The sequence below is a fragment of the Arachis ipaensis genome, chromosome B9, assembly GCF_059453495.1.
Source record: "Arachis ipaensis isolate K30076 ecotype BB chromosome B9, ASM5945349v1, whole genome shotgun sequence".
Lineage (NCBI taxonomy): Eukaryota > Viridiplantae > Streptophyta > Magnoliopsida > Fabales > Fabaceae > Arachis > Arachis ipaensis.
This window is the reverse complement of record NC_142444.1, coordinates 1,481,395-1,496,201: the sequence shown is the minus strand read 5'-3', so window position 1 is coordinate 1,496,201 and position 14,807 is coordinate 1,481,395. Positions and strand designations below refer to the sequence as shown.

Below are 14,807 nucleotides of genomic sequence, written 5' to 3'. Positions count from 1 at the left end.
TTCGGTGAAAAATTACCCTACTTCTTTTTCTATTACATCCGTCCAAGTAAAAATCCAACATCAGTCTTGGTTACACCTATTCTAACAGGAAACACATTCCCCTCCCCAACCACTTGCAGAAGAAGTTCTCTTATTATTATGGAGAGCTCAAGATAATCTTTTATCATATGGGGAACTTAAGATGATCTTTATCATCCCATGTAGGAAATGAAGGGTATAAATAAGGAGAATAATGTGGAAGAATTTTAAGGTTGATTGCAGAATTGCAAATGCTCTTGATATGGTATCAGAGCATTGGTATCCTCTTTGAAAAAGATACATAAGTTATCATTTTTTCGGTGAAAAATTACCCTACTTCTTTTTCTATTACATCCATCCAAGTAAAAATCTAACATTAGTCTTGGTTACATCTATTCTAACAGGAAACAACTATTATTCATAGAATAGTTACTATGGCCTGTCAGTTTCATCTTGACCTTCTTTTGAGAGTTTCGTCTGCATTCTGTTTCAGCAGTCATGTCTGCATTCTATTTCAGCAAGTTCAATCTACATCTGTTTTAGCAGTTCCATCTGCACTCTTTTTGCGCTCCACGCGCCTTTTGAAGATCAATCTTATTGCGTGCGCCCTCTGAAAATCAATCAACAATCAATAAAAGTTCGCATTCTTTTCTTTTCTTATTCTTTCACAATTTTTTTTTCTTAGGTAGTTCTTTAGTCTCTTAGAAGACCAAGAAATAAACCACTGTTGCCCGCTCATCCACTGAAGCAGAATATTGTGTACTTTCCAACACAACTTGTGAACTTCAATGGATACTAAATGTGTTACAATTTTTACGTATCTCTCCTATCCACCCACCAGTTTTATATTGTGATAATCAAAGTACTCTTCATATTGCTGCTAACCCGATTTTTCATAAACGGACCAAACATTTAGAGGTTGATTGTCACTTAGTTCGACAAAAAGTTCAAATTTTTATTCACTTGGAATAGTCACTTTCCATAAGACAAATTTTTATTTTTTGTTTAATTAATACTTTTAATTAAAAATTAAAAAAAAAATTGGTACAGAACTAACTAACAAATTAACAATATTAACTGAATAGAAAAAAAAAAAGATTCTTTAACTCTGCTTGAGCTTGAGATTATGAAGAAAATGGCGACAGCGACGGCGAAGAAGGTATGCGTGACCGGTGCCGGTGGTTTCGTAGCTTCTTGGCTCGTTAAGCTTCTCCTTTCCAAAGGATACATCGTTCATGGCACTGTTAGAAAACCTGGTACATTTTCTTTTCCCCTTTTTTCTTTCTATTGAAACTCGTTTCATCAAATTTTGTTGGATAATACTCCTTCAAATTAATGCTGAACTGAATCCACAAATATAGAAATACTTCTAATTCGTTATTATTTAATTTTGATTTTTTTTCTTTTTTGTGAGCAGGTGATGAGAAATATGCTCACTTGATGAAGTTTGAAGGAGCTTCTGAGAAACTTAAACTGTTCAATGCAGATTTGTTGAGTTATGAATCCATTTATTCAGCAATTGTTGGATGCAGTGCAGTTTTCCATGTTGCTTGCCCTGTACCTGCATTAGCAACAACTTTCCAAAATCCTGAGGCATGCATCTGATTTCATTCACCTTGAACTTTATTTTAGGGTGGTTTAATTAATTTTTGAAGTTTTTTGTATTAGGGTTTCAATTCATGTATATGACAAATCTTTGAATGAGCCTGGAGTCCAAAAAAAAAACTCAGTTAGTTATTGGCATTAGTTTTGTGTATTGGGGAAACTCATATGATTATGGAGTTAATTAGTGTCTTGTTTGTTGCCCTATTTCTCTGATTCCATTACTAGAAACTAAATTATGTAAGCCTTGCAATTGAAACTATAACTGATTCTCAGGTAGAAATGGTTGAGCCTGCTGTGAAGGGAACTAGTAATGTACTTGAAGCTTCTCTTCAGGCTAAAGTGGAGAGAGTTGTTTATGTCTCATCCTCAACTGCTATTATCCTGAACCCGAATTTGCCTAATGATAAAGTGATTGATGAATCATATTGGTCTGATAAAGAGTACTGCAGAAAAACCAAGGTCTGTATTTTGTTAACATACATTCCTATGACATAATTTTTTCTATCAATCATTATCATCAAGAATGTTTGTTGTGTTATGTTGCTGAACAGAACTCATGTTCCGCATATGATCCAGGAATGGTATCCCTTTTCAAAGATGAAAGCAGAAGAGCTGGCGCTGGATTTTGCAGAAAGAACCGGGATTGATCTAGTGAGAATTTGTCCAACTGTTGTGTTGGGGCCAATTTTGCAGTCAACTTCTCTGAATGCCACTAGCTTGTTTCTCCTCAACCTTCTAAAAGGTGCCAACTAATAATGTTGTTTAGAATGTACTTCTATTTCGTTTCCTTTTATCTGTTGCTTATATTTTCTGGTATATTGTTGAATTTAATCAGTATATCTAAATACATTAATCTGAAGATGTATGAGAAAGTAATAGTAACAAATAAAAAGTAGAGGAAGTACTAATTTGAGTGCAAGTAAGTTTACTGTATTGTGAACTAGAGATCAAGGATTTAAATCATGAAAACAATGCCTTTGTTTGTGGGGATAAGACACTGAGCTTCTTGTGGTGGTAAGTTTTGGAGTACTAGTTAAAATGCTTTATTGTTTTATACAATGATTACATTTCTTCCAATACATAACAGTAGAACATCTTTAGAAATGTGAATCAGTGAAGTTCATTCAAAGTTTGTTCACCACTAAAGCTCTCTTGCTAGATTTTGCTTTTGAATCATATGTTATACACATATACTATAATCCAAACACAAACTTAAAGCAGTGTCTTGTATTTCATTTGATTTATAATTGTTAACATAATTGTCTTCTTTACTAAGCTTGTGTCTCTTCTTGTTTAAGGCTGTGAGCCAGTGGAGAATAAGCTTAAGTGGATAATAGATGTAAGAGATTTAGCTGATGCATTACTATTGGCTTATGAGAAGATTGAAGCAGAAGGGAGATACATATGCACTTCATGCCCTGCTAAACCAAAGGATTTGGTAGAGGAATTGAAGAGTGAATATCCAAACTACAACTACCCTACAAAGTAAGCCTTAGTTTTCACATTTTTGTTGTGATTAAATCAAGTTTAACAATTTGTTATATCTAAGAATAATTATTATGATTGTGTCCAAACCCTAGCTTTCAGAAGAACTGGTTTAACATCACCTTTTTTAATATATATATATATATATATATATATATATATATATATATATATATATATATATAAAGAAATTGTTTAATCATATGCATAGTTAATTAGATTTCTAAGCAAAATTTTGTTATTGGCAGGTTTATTGAGGTGGATTATTACATAAGGTTGAGCTCCGAGAAACTACAGAGACTTGGTTGGAGTTACAGGCCATTAAAGGAGACACTCATTGATTCTGTTGAGAGCTATAAGGAGGCTGGTCTCTTATAATCCAAGTAAATTTGCTTGGTTAATTAGCTGCTGTATATATAATATATGCATGTCTATAATTTGATAGGTATGAATATCTGTTTGTCAACTTAATTAATTAGTGCATTTTCTCAGTTTTAATTGTGTACATTTTAAATTAAAAAAATGATTAAAATTAAGATGGACTAATTTTAAGTGTCAGAAGTGGGATTTGAACCCACGCCCTCTTTCGAAGACCAGAACTTGAGTCTGGCGCCTTAGACCACTCGGCCATCCTGACACATGTGTTCTCTCTCCCTTTTGGGCCTGGGTTAGTTGGTATATTTAATGAGGATTGATATAAAACTCTTCTCACATATTTGGTATGTAATGCTACCTAGTAACTACAACGCATTATTTGGTTGAAGCATTAAGCTATTTTTCGTATGCGTGAAATAAAAACAAATTTATCATGAAAAAAAATTAGCATTCCTAGTTTTTTTTTTTAAATAATACTTTCTAAGTCTGCGTCTAGCAGGCAACATGTTAGGGGGTAGTGATCTCACTTATAGAGTCAAATCAACACGCTTTAAGAAGAAACATTAGAATTTCTTCTGTCGTATCATATTAAATCCCATCAATCAAATCATTTTTTCGAGAAATACCACGGCGTTACACTCCAAAAGAAGCGAGCTACATTTGAGTTAAATTTGGAGATGGAAGTTTTTTTCGTTTCTTGAAAGTGAAGTAAGACTAAGCTTATGAACTTATTATCCTAAGTTGGAACAAGTTAATAGGAGCTCTTTCTTTATTTTCGTCTCATATCCATATTAGTCGGATTAGTAAACATCTATATATTTAGATGCAATAATAAATTGTTGTTTTTAACAAGTGGAAGGTTAGTTAATTCGTCACATTTTTTTATAAAACGAATACAACAAAATGATGTTATTAAATCTAATGAACGCATTCGCTCTAAGAAATCCATTTTATCAGAATTTCGAACACTTTCCTTTTCTTACAACTCACAAGAAAATATTCTCTAAACTAACTTGAGCATTGAAATATTTTTTATAAATTTCCATTCCAATCTTTTCTGAAAATTAAAGTATATCTCGCCTTCAGAAAGGAAGAACGAAACCAATTTTTTCAAAGTCGAGATATACTTGAACAACTTACCACACAAACAATGATTTAATTTTGATATGATTTTCTCTATTCATAATTTGAATATCATAAGACGAAAAAAAGGGATAAGATAAAAACATTAAGGACAAATATAGAAAAACTGAAATCAATATAAAATGTGGGAAATATAACATATAAATAATACTATTCAATAATAATAATAATAATAATTTTTGTAAATTGGATCAATGTTATGATGCTCAAATGAGAAAATTGATCGATATTGTGGGGACTGGGGACTACACCAGATTGAAAGAAAAGAAAAGTGTGAAAAGTAAGATGCTGCAAAGTGAAAATAACAGATCACCATATTAGATGCCATCTAAACAAGAACAAAGCAAAAAAGAGTTTCTAGAGATTCATCCCTTTAGACGACAATTCCATTAGTCAAAACTCAAACATTATCGCTTCTTCTTCTGAAGCTTCTTTCCCTTGATCAACGAAATTCTCAGGTAACTTCTATTTGCATCATTGGTTATTAGATTTCATTTTTAATAATAGGTACATTTTTTTTATTATATATTTCCAAATACCTTAATACATGTCAAACAATAACTCTCTTGTTTATGATTAGATCATTCCTAACTAACAATCAATTTCAATTAATCAATGATCAAGGCCGGCTGATCTGACCATAATCCAAGATTCATAGCCTGAAATTTTTGACACTGCCATGGACTTTTCTCATTATATATATATCCATTTTTGTTTATCACATCATTCAACATTATTGTTATCAAAGCATTAGTTCTAAAAAAATTGTGCTATGGCAGAGATCAAGATGAAGGCATCAGTGAATTTTCCTGATGAATGCTGGGAATCAATCTTCAGATTCCTAGGCCACGGCCGAGACTTGGAATCGGTTTCCATGGTCTGCAAGAGGTTCCTCACAATTTCAAGCCAGCTTCAAGATTCCCTCACAATATTTGATGCAACAACAATGCTCATTCCAAAGCTGTTCTTGAGATTCTCAAGGCTCAAAGTCTTAGACCTCAGTTACTTCAATGGGAACCTCGAAGGCCTGCTTTGTCAGGTTTCACAATCCACCTTGGACCTTGATACCCTTAACCTTTCCAATCAGAGGACACTCCCCATTGATTTGTTCCGGGACATCGGCTCGAAGATGAAGAACTTAAGGGTGTTGATTTGTTCAAACATTGGCTCTCTTTGGGATAGCCATTTGATGATCATGGCCTATTGTTTCCCATTGCTTCAAGAGCTTGACATCAGCTTCCCATTGATTTCAGAAGCAACAGATTTTGGGATCTCAAAGTTGTCTTTGTTGCTCGAGCGCCTTCGCAAGATTAACTTCTCTGGAAACTACTTAGTCACTGATCAATCACTGGTAGCTCTGTGTCAGAACTGTATGACAATTGAAGACATTTCCTTCTTCAATTGTTTTAAGATAACTCAAGGAGGCATTGCTAATGCTATCAATTTCAGACCAACCTTGGCTTCCATAGCATTCAACATTAAGAAAAGAAGAATTCATGGACGTGGCTTGGCACCTATGCCAATTAACTTGGATTTGATTGATTCACTCAAGAGTTTGAAAAGCTTAACTTGTATTGATTTGTCGAATTCTTTTATCTCGGATGAGTTGCTCTTTTCTGTTGCAGAATGTTGTCATTCCATAAAGAAACTCATCCTCCAAGACTGCTGCAATTTCACATTTTCAGGAATATATTCTGTGGTATCAAATTGTCCATTAATACAATGCTTGGATCTTAGAAAAACCGACTTCCTAACCGATCATTGTATTGGCAAGCTATCAATGTTTCTTCTCAATTTAACCTCTATAAACCTCAGTGGTTGTGATCAGCTTACCAATTCAACATTTTACACACTGACAAGAGGTTGTCCTAAACTTGTTGAGATTAAAATGGACAGAACATATCTTGGAGAAGTAGGGGAAGATTCAGATTCTTCTCTTGTTCCGGTTCAGAACACTCAAGTGAAAAGTCTCTATCTGGGTCAAAATATTTTACTTGGTGATCAAAGTTTGATGAAAATGGCTTCTATTTGCCCCAATGTAGAGCTTCTCGACTTAAACTCTTGCGGCAGCATATCGGGAGAATGTGTCGTGAACGTTCTCCGGAAATGCCGAGAGATAAGGCACTTAGGCTTAGCCAATACAGGAGTGAAGCTGTTGAAGATGGACTTTAAAGTTTTGCAACTGAAGGTATTGAACTTGTCAGGATCAAGAATCAATGATGAAGCACTCTCCATAATCTCAAAATGTTGTTGTGGACTAGTAGTTCTGGATATTCAAGGTTGCAACAATGTTACCACAAAAGGGGTGAAAGAAGTGGTAGAAAGCTGCATGGAGTTGAGAGAGCTGAATTTGAAGAACTGTGATTTTGTAAATGATAATTTTGTTGCTGCCTTAGAACTTATAAGGCCATCATTGAGGAGAATAATCACAAACTCTTATGTTGGTGTTTGAGAACGAATAATGCTTGGTGCATAACACTTCATTGTAGAGCAAGGTGAGTAAAAATTATGCAGATGTCTCATGTATAGTATCTGTGTTTGAATTATGTTCATACGAGCATAATATAGCATTGTTTCCATTGGTGTGCTTTTACTATCTGCCTTGTGATTTTTATTGCAAGCAATCTATGTATATATGCATGTGAAATTAGTTATTTATTCAGTTAATTGAATCTTCAAAATAACATACTTTAGAATGAAAGAAGTACCTGATTGTTACTACTACTATGCATTTGTTTATAGTATCTTCACTGATTATTTCATATACATCTAAAGCTCTTGCAATTTTGCAAGGCACAAACTCTTGAATGGTCAAAAACCAATTAACTAGAATCTCTATGTAAGAACCGTATGACAATTGAAGACATTTCGTTCTTCAAATAAGATAACTCAAGAAGGCATTGCTAATGCTATCAGCTTCAGATCAACCTTGGCTTCCATAGCATTCAACATTGAGAAAAGAAGGATTCATGGACGTGGCTTGGCACCTATGCCAATTAACTTGGATTTGATTGATTCACTTTGAAAAGCTAAAAAGTAGGGGGTTCAAATCCAAACCGATCCAAATTAAACCGCTCATCCAATCCGATCCAAACCGAAAATAAATTAAAACCGCACTAATTCGGATTTGATTGGATTCTATTTTTTGCAAACCGCTGGATTGGATCGGATTTCGGATCTACTTTTCATAACCGATCCAATCCAACCCAAACCGCACAATGTGCTATATATAACATGTTCAATTTGTTATATATTTTTTTATTATTCATGTATTATTATTATTTAATAAATATTTTATGTTCAAAATGTTATTTATTTATTTATTTTAACTAACCTATAATTTTATTTCTATTGTTATGTTATCGTTGGCTTTTTAAGATATTGTTAAGACTTGTTATGTCATTGTTGATTATTTAAAATTTGATGTTGAAACTTGTTATATGTATTTAATTTTTTTTATTTAAAAAACCGCAAATCCAAACCAATTCAAACCGCACCACACATAAATTAAGCGTTTGGATCGGATGACTTTTTCCCTTAAAACGGAACAAAACCGCACCGCGAACACCCTACTAAAAAGAACGGACATGTGCCTAAAAATATTTAAAATGAAACACATCCAGTTTTTAGCATTAGAGACGTAAGAGTTTCTTTAATTCATTTTCATATCATGTTTTCTTTCCTGAAAGCTTTTGTTCAAACAAGACTTCAAAAAGGAAGACAGAGAAATTTGATAACAACAAATGCACAAGCGGAAAAAAAGAAAGTTACTATTAAATCATGCTAATTGTTCATATACATCTAAAGCTCTTGCAATTAACAAGGCTCAAGCTCTTGAATGGTGAAAAACCAAAGGTATGAGCAGAACTTCTCCAATAACATGCAAGTCTAGAATTACTACCTTTTAGGAAACTACAAATAATGTAAATTGTGATATATTTACTATATTTTATTTCTCACACAAGTTACTCAAGGAAACGAAAATATTCCCCCCACAATTTAGATTCATAGTTCACTTTCAAATCAAGAATCAGTTACATTAATCAGACCACTTGCCAACAAAGCATCCATGACGCCGGAAGAGATCCCTCTGGCACTCGGTAGGAAAAAATCGAGGCGGAGGTCTTATTTTTCTCAACGATGGCCTTGCAGATACCATCCAAGCAACGACATTAGGAGATACTTTTTCACAAGATGCTAAACTTATCGTTCTTAGTTGCTTGCAATTTTTCACCACCTGCTTTACTCCTCGGGTAGTGATTTTGTGACAACTTGCCAAATCAAGTTCTTTTAACTTACAACAACTCTTTGAAATAAGAGAGAGCTCCTCGTTGCAAATACTCAACTGGGACAAATTCAACACAAACAATGTAGGAACATCGAAGCAAACCCGAAACCGAAATTGAAACAGCTCATGTCCTAACAGAGCTAAGTCCATGCGCTGAATCTTACGACAGCTCCACAAAACATCAATAGCACTTTTTGAAACCCTTCCGCATTTGCTCAAATCTATCATCTCCAAGTTGGGGCAAACCGCAGCAAGCATAGTGACAGTTCCATCATCCAACCACGTATTGCTAGCCAAATAGAGAAACTTCACTTGAGAATTCACAATCAAACAATCTTCTTCTTCCTGCAGCTTCTGCTTTCCAATGCCTGTACTCTCCATCCTGATATCGGTTATCAAAGGACAGTTTCGCATAATGGCTAACAAGCTTAAATCAGTAAGCTTTGCATTATCACTAAGTTTCACAAACTTCAAGTTACTAAGAAGTAAAGACAACTCAACCACACACTGATCATTCAGAAACCCCGCTCTTTGAAGATCCAAATACTGCAAATTGTTACACTTCTTCAACAAATAAGAGATCCCACCATATCCATATCCCTTACAACATCTCAGGGAGAGTTTCTTCAATGGAAGGCTTTCTTCAGCAAGAACACACAAAGCCTGGTCAGATATACTCGAATAGGATAAATCAAGACAATTCAAACCCTTTAAACTCACCAATGCATCAATGAAATCCCAAGTCACATTCCCCTTTCTAAGGTCCTCACTAAAAAACCCATAAGTCAAACAGTTAACCGCCAAAGACCTCAATTCGGGTCTCTTACGAATCGCATTGGCAATGCCTATCATAGAAACAGGACCTGTTTGAATAACAACTAACTCTTGTAGAAACACACAAGTGTGACACAGGGCAAGAAGGTAAGAGTCTCCAAGGGTGAAGTTACCTGAAATAGTCACCTTCCTAAGCTTCTTAAACCCTAAAGTCAAGGCCTTTACCCAATCCGAAACAATATCAATTTTATATCTACGGAAACTCACATCGATTTCTTCGAGGTTTGGGAAGCATTCGGCAATTACATCCAAATCATGACGGGTGTGGGAACAGTTGAGTGACTTCAAAGCTGAAAACTTTTGGGAGAATTGTCGCAACCCATGTGTGGGGAAGGTGAGTTGGTGAGACAGGTCGAGAGAATGGAGTGAGGGTAGGTTGAAGGAAGCGATTTGGGAGAGGAGCACGTTGATGTCACCGGTGAAGCAGCGCGTGATTTTGATGGTCGTGAGGTTGGGAAAACGGCGGAGGAGGACGGGGAGGAGAGGGAGGACACGGTCGGATACGTCGAGGTTGGTGTGGATGCCGTTGGTGAGGGAAAGGAAGTGGCGCGAGACGAGGGAGAGTGATTCGTGATCGAGAGGGTCGCTGAGGTGTTTGAAAACTAATTCCCAACACTCATCTGGTAAATGTGGCTCTTGGTGTCTGCAACATCTTGATGATGGAATCATTGTTGTGAGGAAAGGTTTTGGAGAACGATGATGGGAGTTTGGGGTATCAAGGTGGTTGTGACTTGTGACGTCGTCTTATGAAGAAAAATAAACACAGGAATAATCGAAAGCTATAAATATTGGTTACCTATACTTTTTCAAAGATAAAATTCGTTAAAAGATAATAAGATATGATCATTTAAAAAGGGTGAAAATTCAAGTAAAGTCGACTTTGTAAAGTTGATATTTGAGCGCTGTTGGATGAAATTTAGTCAAATTAGTCAAATCATCTAATGACTCTCAAATATCAACTTGACGTAAAATCGATTGTACCTGAATTTTCACCTTTAAAAAATTATTTTAAAAATATTATTTTAAATTAAAATTTACTTATCTTTAATATACCGAATTTAATGTTAATAAAAATATCTGAATTTTTAAAATATTTAAAATATATAAAATATAATAAATTTCAAATATTTAGTGTCAATTCGACAAAATATTCAAGTTGATCTATTTATTCTTTGTTTATTTTAAAAGAAAAACTAATTTTAAGTAGAAAGACTAATTTAAAAAAAAAAAAACTCTTAAATAACCGTATTTTTTGTTTTAACTAATACCAACCTAATGAACCTATTGATTAATTAAGATTTTTCTTTTGTCAAGGATAATGTGCTATAGTTTGATTGGAATTTTTTGTTTAAATTAAATAAATATAATATTTATTAAAATGGGTAATATTTGGATCATTTATAATTTTAAATATCCATACATATCTTGGATATTGTGGCAAACAAAATTTTTAAAAATGCAAATCTTCAAATTTTTTTAATAGTCACATTTTTAATTTATTATAGACTAATATTTTTAGTGTAAAGAAAGAAAGAATTAACTAGTGTTAATTTAAATATAAGATAACCATAAGGAAGTAAGTGTTAGTTATTTAAAATTTTTCCTCGCATAAATTTATTTGCATGTGTAATATAATGTTTATTGCAGAATTTGTTGTGCATTCACTGCATTGTATCTTCATATCATTTCAACGGTGGAAACTCAGGAGCAGTCGACTTCACCTGAAGTTGATAGTTGAGAACTGTTAGATGAAAATTTAGTCAAATCAGTCAAATTATCTAACGACTCTCAGTTAAACTCAGGAACAGTCGACTTCACCTTAAGTTGATAGTTGAGAGCTGTTAGATGAAAATTTAGTCAAATCAGTCAAATTATCTAACGACTCTCAGTTATCAACTTCACGTGAAATCGACTGGACCTGAGTTTCACCCATTTTAAAATACAAATTAGAGGTTAAAAAAATAATTCAGAGGTCAATTATAATAACACAGAATAAACCTAAAATTCACACGTTTCCTCTCTTTTTTTTCCATCCATCTTCACAAGATTATAAAAAGCCACTTGATACAAAAGTATTAGTGTTCTTGCCAATCTCTATAACAAAGATACTAGTTCAACAAATGTTAGCTTTCTCATACATCATATACCATCCATTCCAAGTTTAAACAACTTGCAATAACAATTCAGGTTCAGAAAATGGAAGTGTAGAAGTTCTTCCTCAATAAACACATAGAAAGGAAACAATACAATTTAGAAGCATTCCTTATCTTTTGGCACACAAGGCCTCACGATTTTGTCTTTACGATAAGGATGCTAGCCGAATCCCCCCACACTCACTCGTCAAAACGCGTCATACTAGAGAGAGGTATCTACACTCTTATAAGGCATGCTTCGTTCCCCTCTCCAACCAATGTGGGACCTTACATTTTGTTTCTCAAACAAGTTACTCAAAGAAACAAAAATGCCTCCAAGAACTCAGGTTCATAGTTCCTTGCAGATGAATCAGTTGCATTGGTTAGATCACTGGAAACAATGCATCCATGCCGCAGGAAGAGATCCCTCTGGCCCTCAGTAAGATGAAATCGAGGCGGAGCAATTATTTTTCTCAACGATCGCCTTGTGAACACCATCCAAGCAACAACATCAGCAGCCACTTTCTCACAAGACAACAAGCTTATCACCCTTAGCTGCTTGCAATTTTCCACTACCTGAGTTACCCCATTGGCTGTGATCTTTTGACAAAAATCCAGTTTTAGTTCTCTCAACCTATGACATCTCTTTGAGATAAGAGAGAGTTCTTCGTCACGAATGCGCAACCATGACAAATTCAACAAACACAGTGTAGGAATTTCAAAGTCAATCCGAAACAGCTCCGATCCTAATCGAGCTAAGTTCATATGCCTAATCTTACAACACTTCCTCAAAACTTCAACAGCACCTTCCGAAACCCTCTCACAATAGCTCAAATCCATCTTCTCCAAGTTGGGACAAACCGAAGCAATCATCTCGACACTTTCATCATTCAAATACGAATTGCGAGTCAAATAGAGAAACTTCAAATGAGAATTCACAACCAAACAATCCTTCTCCACCTTCTGCTTCCCAACACCAGCTCTCTCCATCCTGATCTCAGTTATCAAAGGGCAGTTCCGGATGATGGCGAACAAGCTCGAATCAGAAAGCTTCGAATTCTCACTAAGGTTCACAAAGTTCAGATTACCAAGAAGCATAGACAGCTCAATGACACACCTATCATCAAGAAACTCTGTGCATTGAAGATCCAAATGCTGCAAATTGTTACAATTTCTTAGCAAGGAAGAAATCCCACCATATCCATATTGGAAACAACCCGGCAGTGAGAGTTCCCTCAATGGCAAGCCTTCTTCCGCAGCAACACACAAACACTCATCAGATAAAGGCGAATAAGACAATTCAAGACAAGTAAACTCTTTCAAACTCACCAATTCAAAGAACTTTGAAATCACATCACCCTCACTCATAAACCCAACACGCGAACAGCCAAGAGCCAAAGACCTCAATTCAGGTCTCTGGAGGATCGCATTTGCAAAGCCAATTGGACCTGTTGGGCCAATGAAGTTCGTACTAAGAAGAACTAACTCTTCTAGAAACTCGCAATTCTGACACAGATCAAAAATAGAAGAGAACCAAACAATGTGACTACCTGAAAGATTCACCTTTCGGAGCTTCTTAAACCCTGAAGCCAAGGCGTTTACACGAGATTCCGCATCTGCGATCCCAGAATAATTAGGGTAACTAATATCGATTTCTTCGAGGTTCGGGAAGCACTCAGCAATTAAGTTCAAATCTTTGTCGGTAAGTGAATCCATGAAGGAACAGTTGAGTGACTTCAAAGCTGGAAACTTTCGAGAGAAATGTCGCAACGCAATTGAAGGTAAAGCGGGTTGATGAGAGAGATCAAGGGAACGGAGGGAGGGTAAGTGAGAGGAAGAGATTTGGAAGAGGAGCGCGTTCAGTTCACCGGTGGGGCGCGTGAGGTTGATGGAGGTGAGGTTGGGAAAACGGCGGAGAAGGGCGGGCAGGAAGGGGAGGACATGGTCGGAGACGGTGAGGGAGGTGCGGAGGCGGTTGGTGAGGGAAAGGAAGTGGCTTGAGACGAGGGAGAGTGATTCGTGATCGAGAGGGTCGCTAAGGTATTTGAAAACTGATTCCCAGCATTCATCTGGTATGTGTTGTAGGTTTGAATATTCAGATTCAGAATCTGATGTTGAAGATGACGAGGACATTGAGATGGATTGGGACTTGGGAGATAGATGAGTGGAAACTGGAAATGAAGGAAGATGAAGATGAGATGAAACTCAATAGGAATCGGTTGACTGGTTTCAAATTTTTCACTACATACAAATCAGTCTCGCTTAAAACGATTGGTTAAGAGAAGAGATTAAAAGACTGAGACTGAGAGATAAAAATTAAAATAAATTTTAGTATTTTGTTTAATATAAAGTATGAGACAGAAATTGAAATAATAATTAAGTTCTAATTTAATTTATACAAAGTAAAATTAAAATTAATTAATTAAAATGAAAATATTTTAAGTATAAAATATTATTAAAATTTCAGTCTCTGTCTTTAAATATTTCAGTCTCTCAGGTAGCGTTTGGTGAAGAGACAGAGACGAAAAGACTAAGACTGAGAGACAGAGACTAAGAGATATGGATTGAAATAAATCTCAATATTCTGTTTGGTGCAAAATGGGAGACATGAATTGAAACAAGAATGAAATTCTAATTTAATTTGCAAAAAGGATAAAATTGAAATTAATTAATTGAAATGAAAGTATTTTAGGTATAAAATGTTATTAAAGTTTCAGTCTCTATCTCTAAAAATTTCAGTCCCCTGTGTCCCTACTTTTTGGAAGTACTGAAATACTGAAATTTTAGAGACAGAGACAGAAATTTTAGTACCAGTCTCTGAACTAACAAACACGATACTGAGTCTCAGTCTTTCAGTCTCTGTCTCAGTACCTCAAAACAAACGCTACCTCAGTGTTTGAAAATACTAAAATACTGAAATTTTAGGA

The 14,807-nt window shown here is 35.1% G+C and overlaps 4 protein-coding genes and 1 non-coding gene across 10 annotated transcripts; 2 read left to right on the top strand and 3 right to left on the bottom strand.

The window, feature by feature from the left end:
• The first annotated feature begins 1,144 nt into the window (after positions 1–1,144).
• Positions 1,145–3,644, top strand: LOC107616602 (cinnamoyl-CoA reductase 1-like). The gene is made up of 6 exons (XM_016318555.3): positions 1,145–1,274; positions 1,436–1,611; positions 1,897–2,082; positions 2,200–2,365; positions 2,922–3,108; positions 3,357–3,644. Exons 1-6 carry the CDS (start codon positions 1,145–1,147, stop codon positions 3,484–3,486), a joined length of 975 nt encoding a protein of 324 aa, XP_016174041.1. The 3' UTR covers positions 3,487–3,644.
• Positions 3,645–3,661: 17 nt separating this feature from the next.
• TRNAL-CAA (transfer RNA leucine (anticodon CAA)) lies at positions 3,662–3,745 on the bottom strand. The gene has a single exon. It is a non-coding gene; the product is annotated as a tRNA-Leu (tRNA).
• A 1,109-nt stretch (positions 3,746–4,854) lies between these two features.
• LOC107618344 (F-box protein At-B-like) lies at positions 4,855–7,351 on the top strand. 2 transcript variants are annotated; one of them, XR_015899983.1, is made up of 3 exons: positions 4,855–5,084; positions 5,406–7,198; positions 7,248–7,351. XR_015899983.1 is itself a non-coding variant. In XM_016320378.3 (2 exons), the coding sequence occupies exon 2, from the start codon at positions 5,414–5,416 to the stop codon at positions 7,076–7,078; it is 1,665 nt and encodes a 554-aa protein (XP_016175864.1). In that variant the 5' UTR covers positions 4,964–5,084; positions 5,406–5,413; the 3' UTR covers positions 7,079–7,307. The 2 variants fall into 2 exon arrangements, 1 of the variants encoding a protein (XP_016175864.1); XM_016320378.3 differs by having other exon boundaries at positions 4,964–5,084; positions 5,406–7,307.
• Positions 7,352–8,380: 1,029 nt separating this feature from the next.
• On the bottom strand, positions 8,381–10,501 carry LOC110266231 (uncharacterized). Its single transcript, XM_021110463.2, has one exon. The coding sequence runs from the start codon at positions 10,415–10,417 to the stop codon at positions 8,666–8,668; it is 1,752 nt and encodes a 583-aa protein (XP_020966122.1). The 5' UTR covers positions 10,418–10,501; the 3' UTR covers positions 8,381–8,665.
• A 1,358-nt stretch (positions 10,502–11,859) lies between these two features.
• On the bottom strand, positions 11,860–14,120 carry LOC107618343 (F-box/LRR-repeat protein 14-like). 5 transcript variants are annotated; one of them, XM_088500687.1, is made up of 3 exons: positions 13,431–14,120; positions 12,173–13,127; positions 11,860–12,015 (listed from the first exon to the last, which is right to left on the bottom strand). In XM_088500687.1, the coding sequence occupies exons 1-2, from the start codon at positions 14,011–14,013 to the stop codon at positions 12,196–12,198; spliced, it is 1,515 nt and encodes a 504-aa protein (XP_088356813.1). In that variant the 5' UTR covers positions 14,014–14,120; the 3' UTR covers positions 11,860–12,015; positions 12,173–12,195. The 5 variants fall into 5 exon arrangements, with proteins under 5 accessions (XP_088356813.1, XP_020966660.1, XP_016175861.1 ...); XM_021111001.2 differs by having other exon boundaries at positions 12,173–13,328; positions 13,431–14,103; XM_016320375.3 differs by having other exon boundaries at positions 12,173–14,120.
• Positions 14,121–14,807: the final 687 nt, after the last annotated feature.

Coding starts and splice junctions, on each gene's coding strand:
- LOC107618344 (XM_016320378.3), top strand. CDS start 5,414: ATGAAGGCATCAGTGAATTTTCCTGATGAATGCTGGGAATCAATCTTC.
- LOC110266231 (XM_021110463.2), bottom strand. CDS start 10,417: ATGATTCCATCATCAAGATGTTGCAGACACCAAGAGCCACATTTACCA.
- LOC107616602 (XM_016318555.3), top strand. CDS start 1,145: ATGAAGAAAATGGCGACAGCGACGGCGAAGAAGGTATGCGTGACCGGT. Junction 1,612..1,896: donor CAACTTTCCAAAATCCTGAG/GCATGCATCTGA, acceptor ACTGATTCTCAG/GTAGAAATGGTTGAGCCTGC. Junction 3,109..3,356: donor AACTACAACTACCCTACAAA/GTAAGCCTTAGT, acceptor TGTTATTGGCAG/GTTTATTGAGGTGGATTATT.
- LOC107618343 (XM_016320375.3), bottom strand. CDS start 14,013: ATGTCCTCGTCATCTTCAACATCAGATTCTGAATCTGAATATTCAAAC.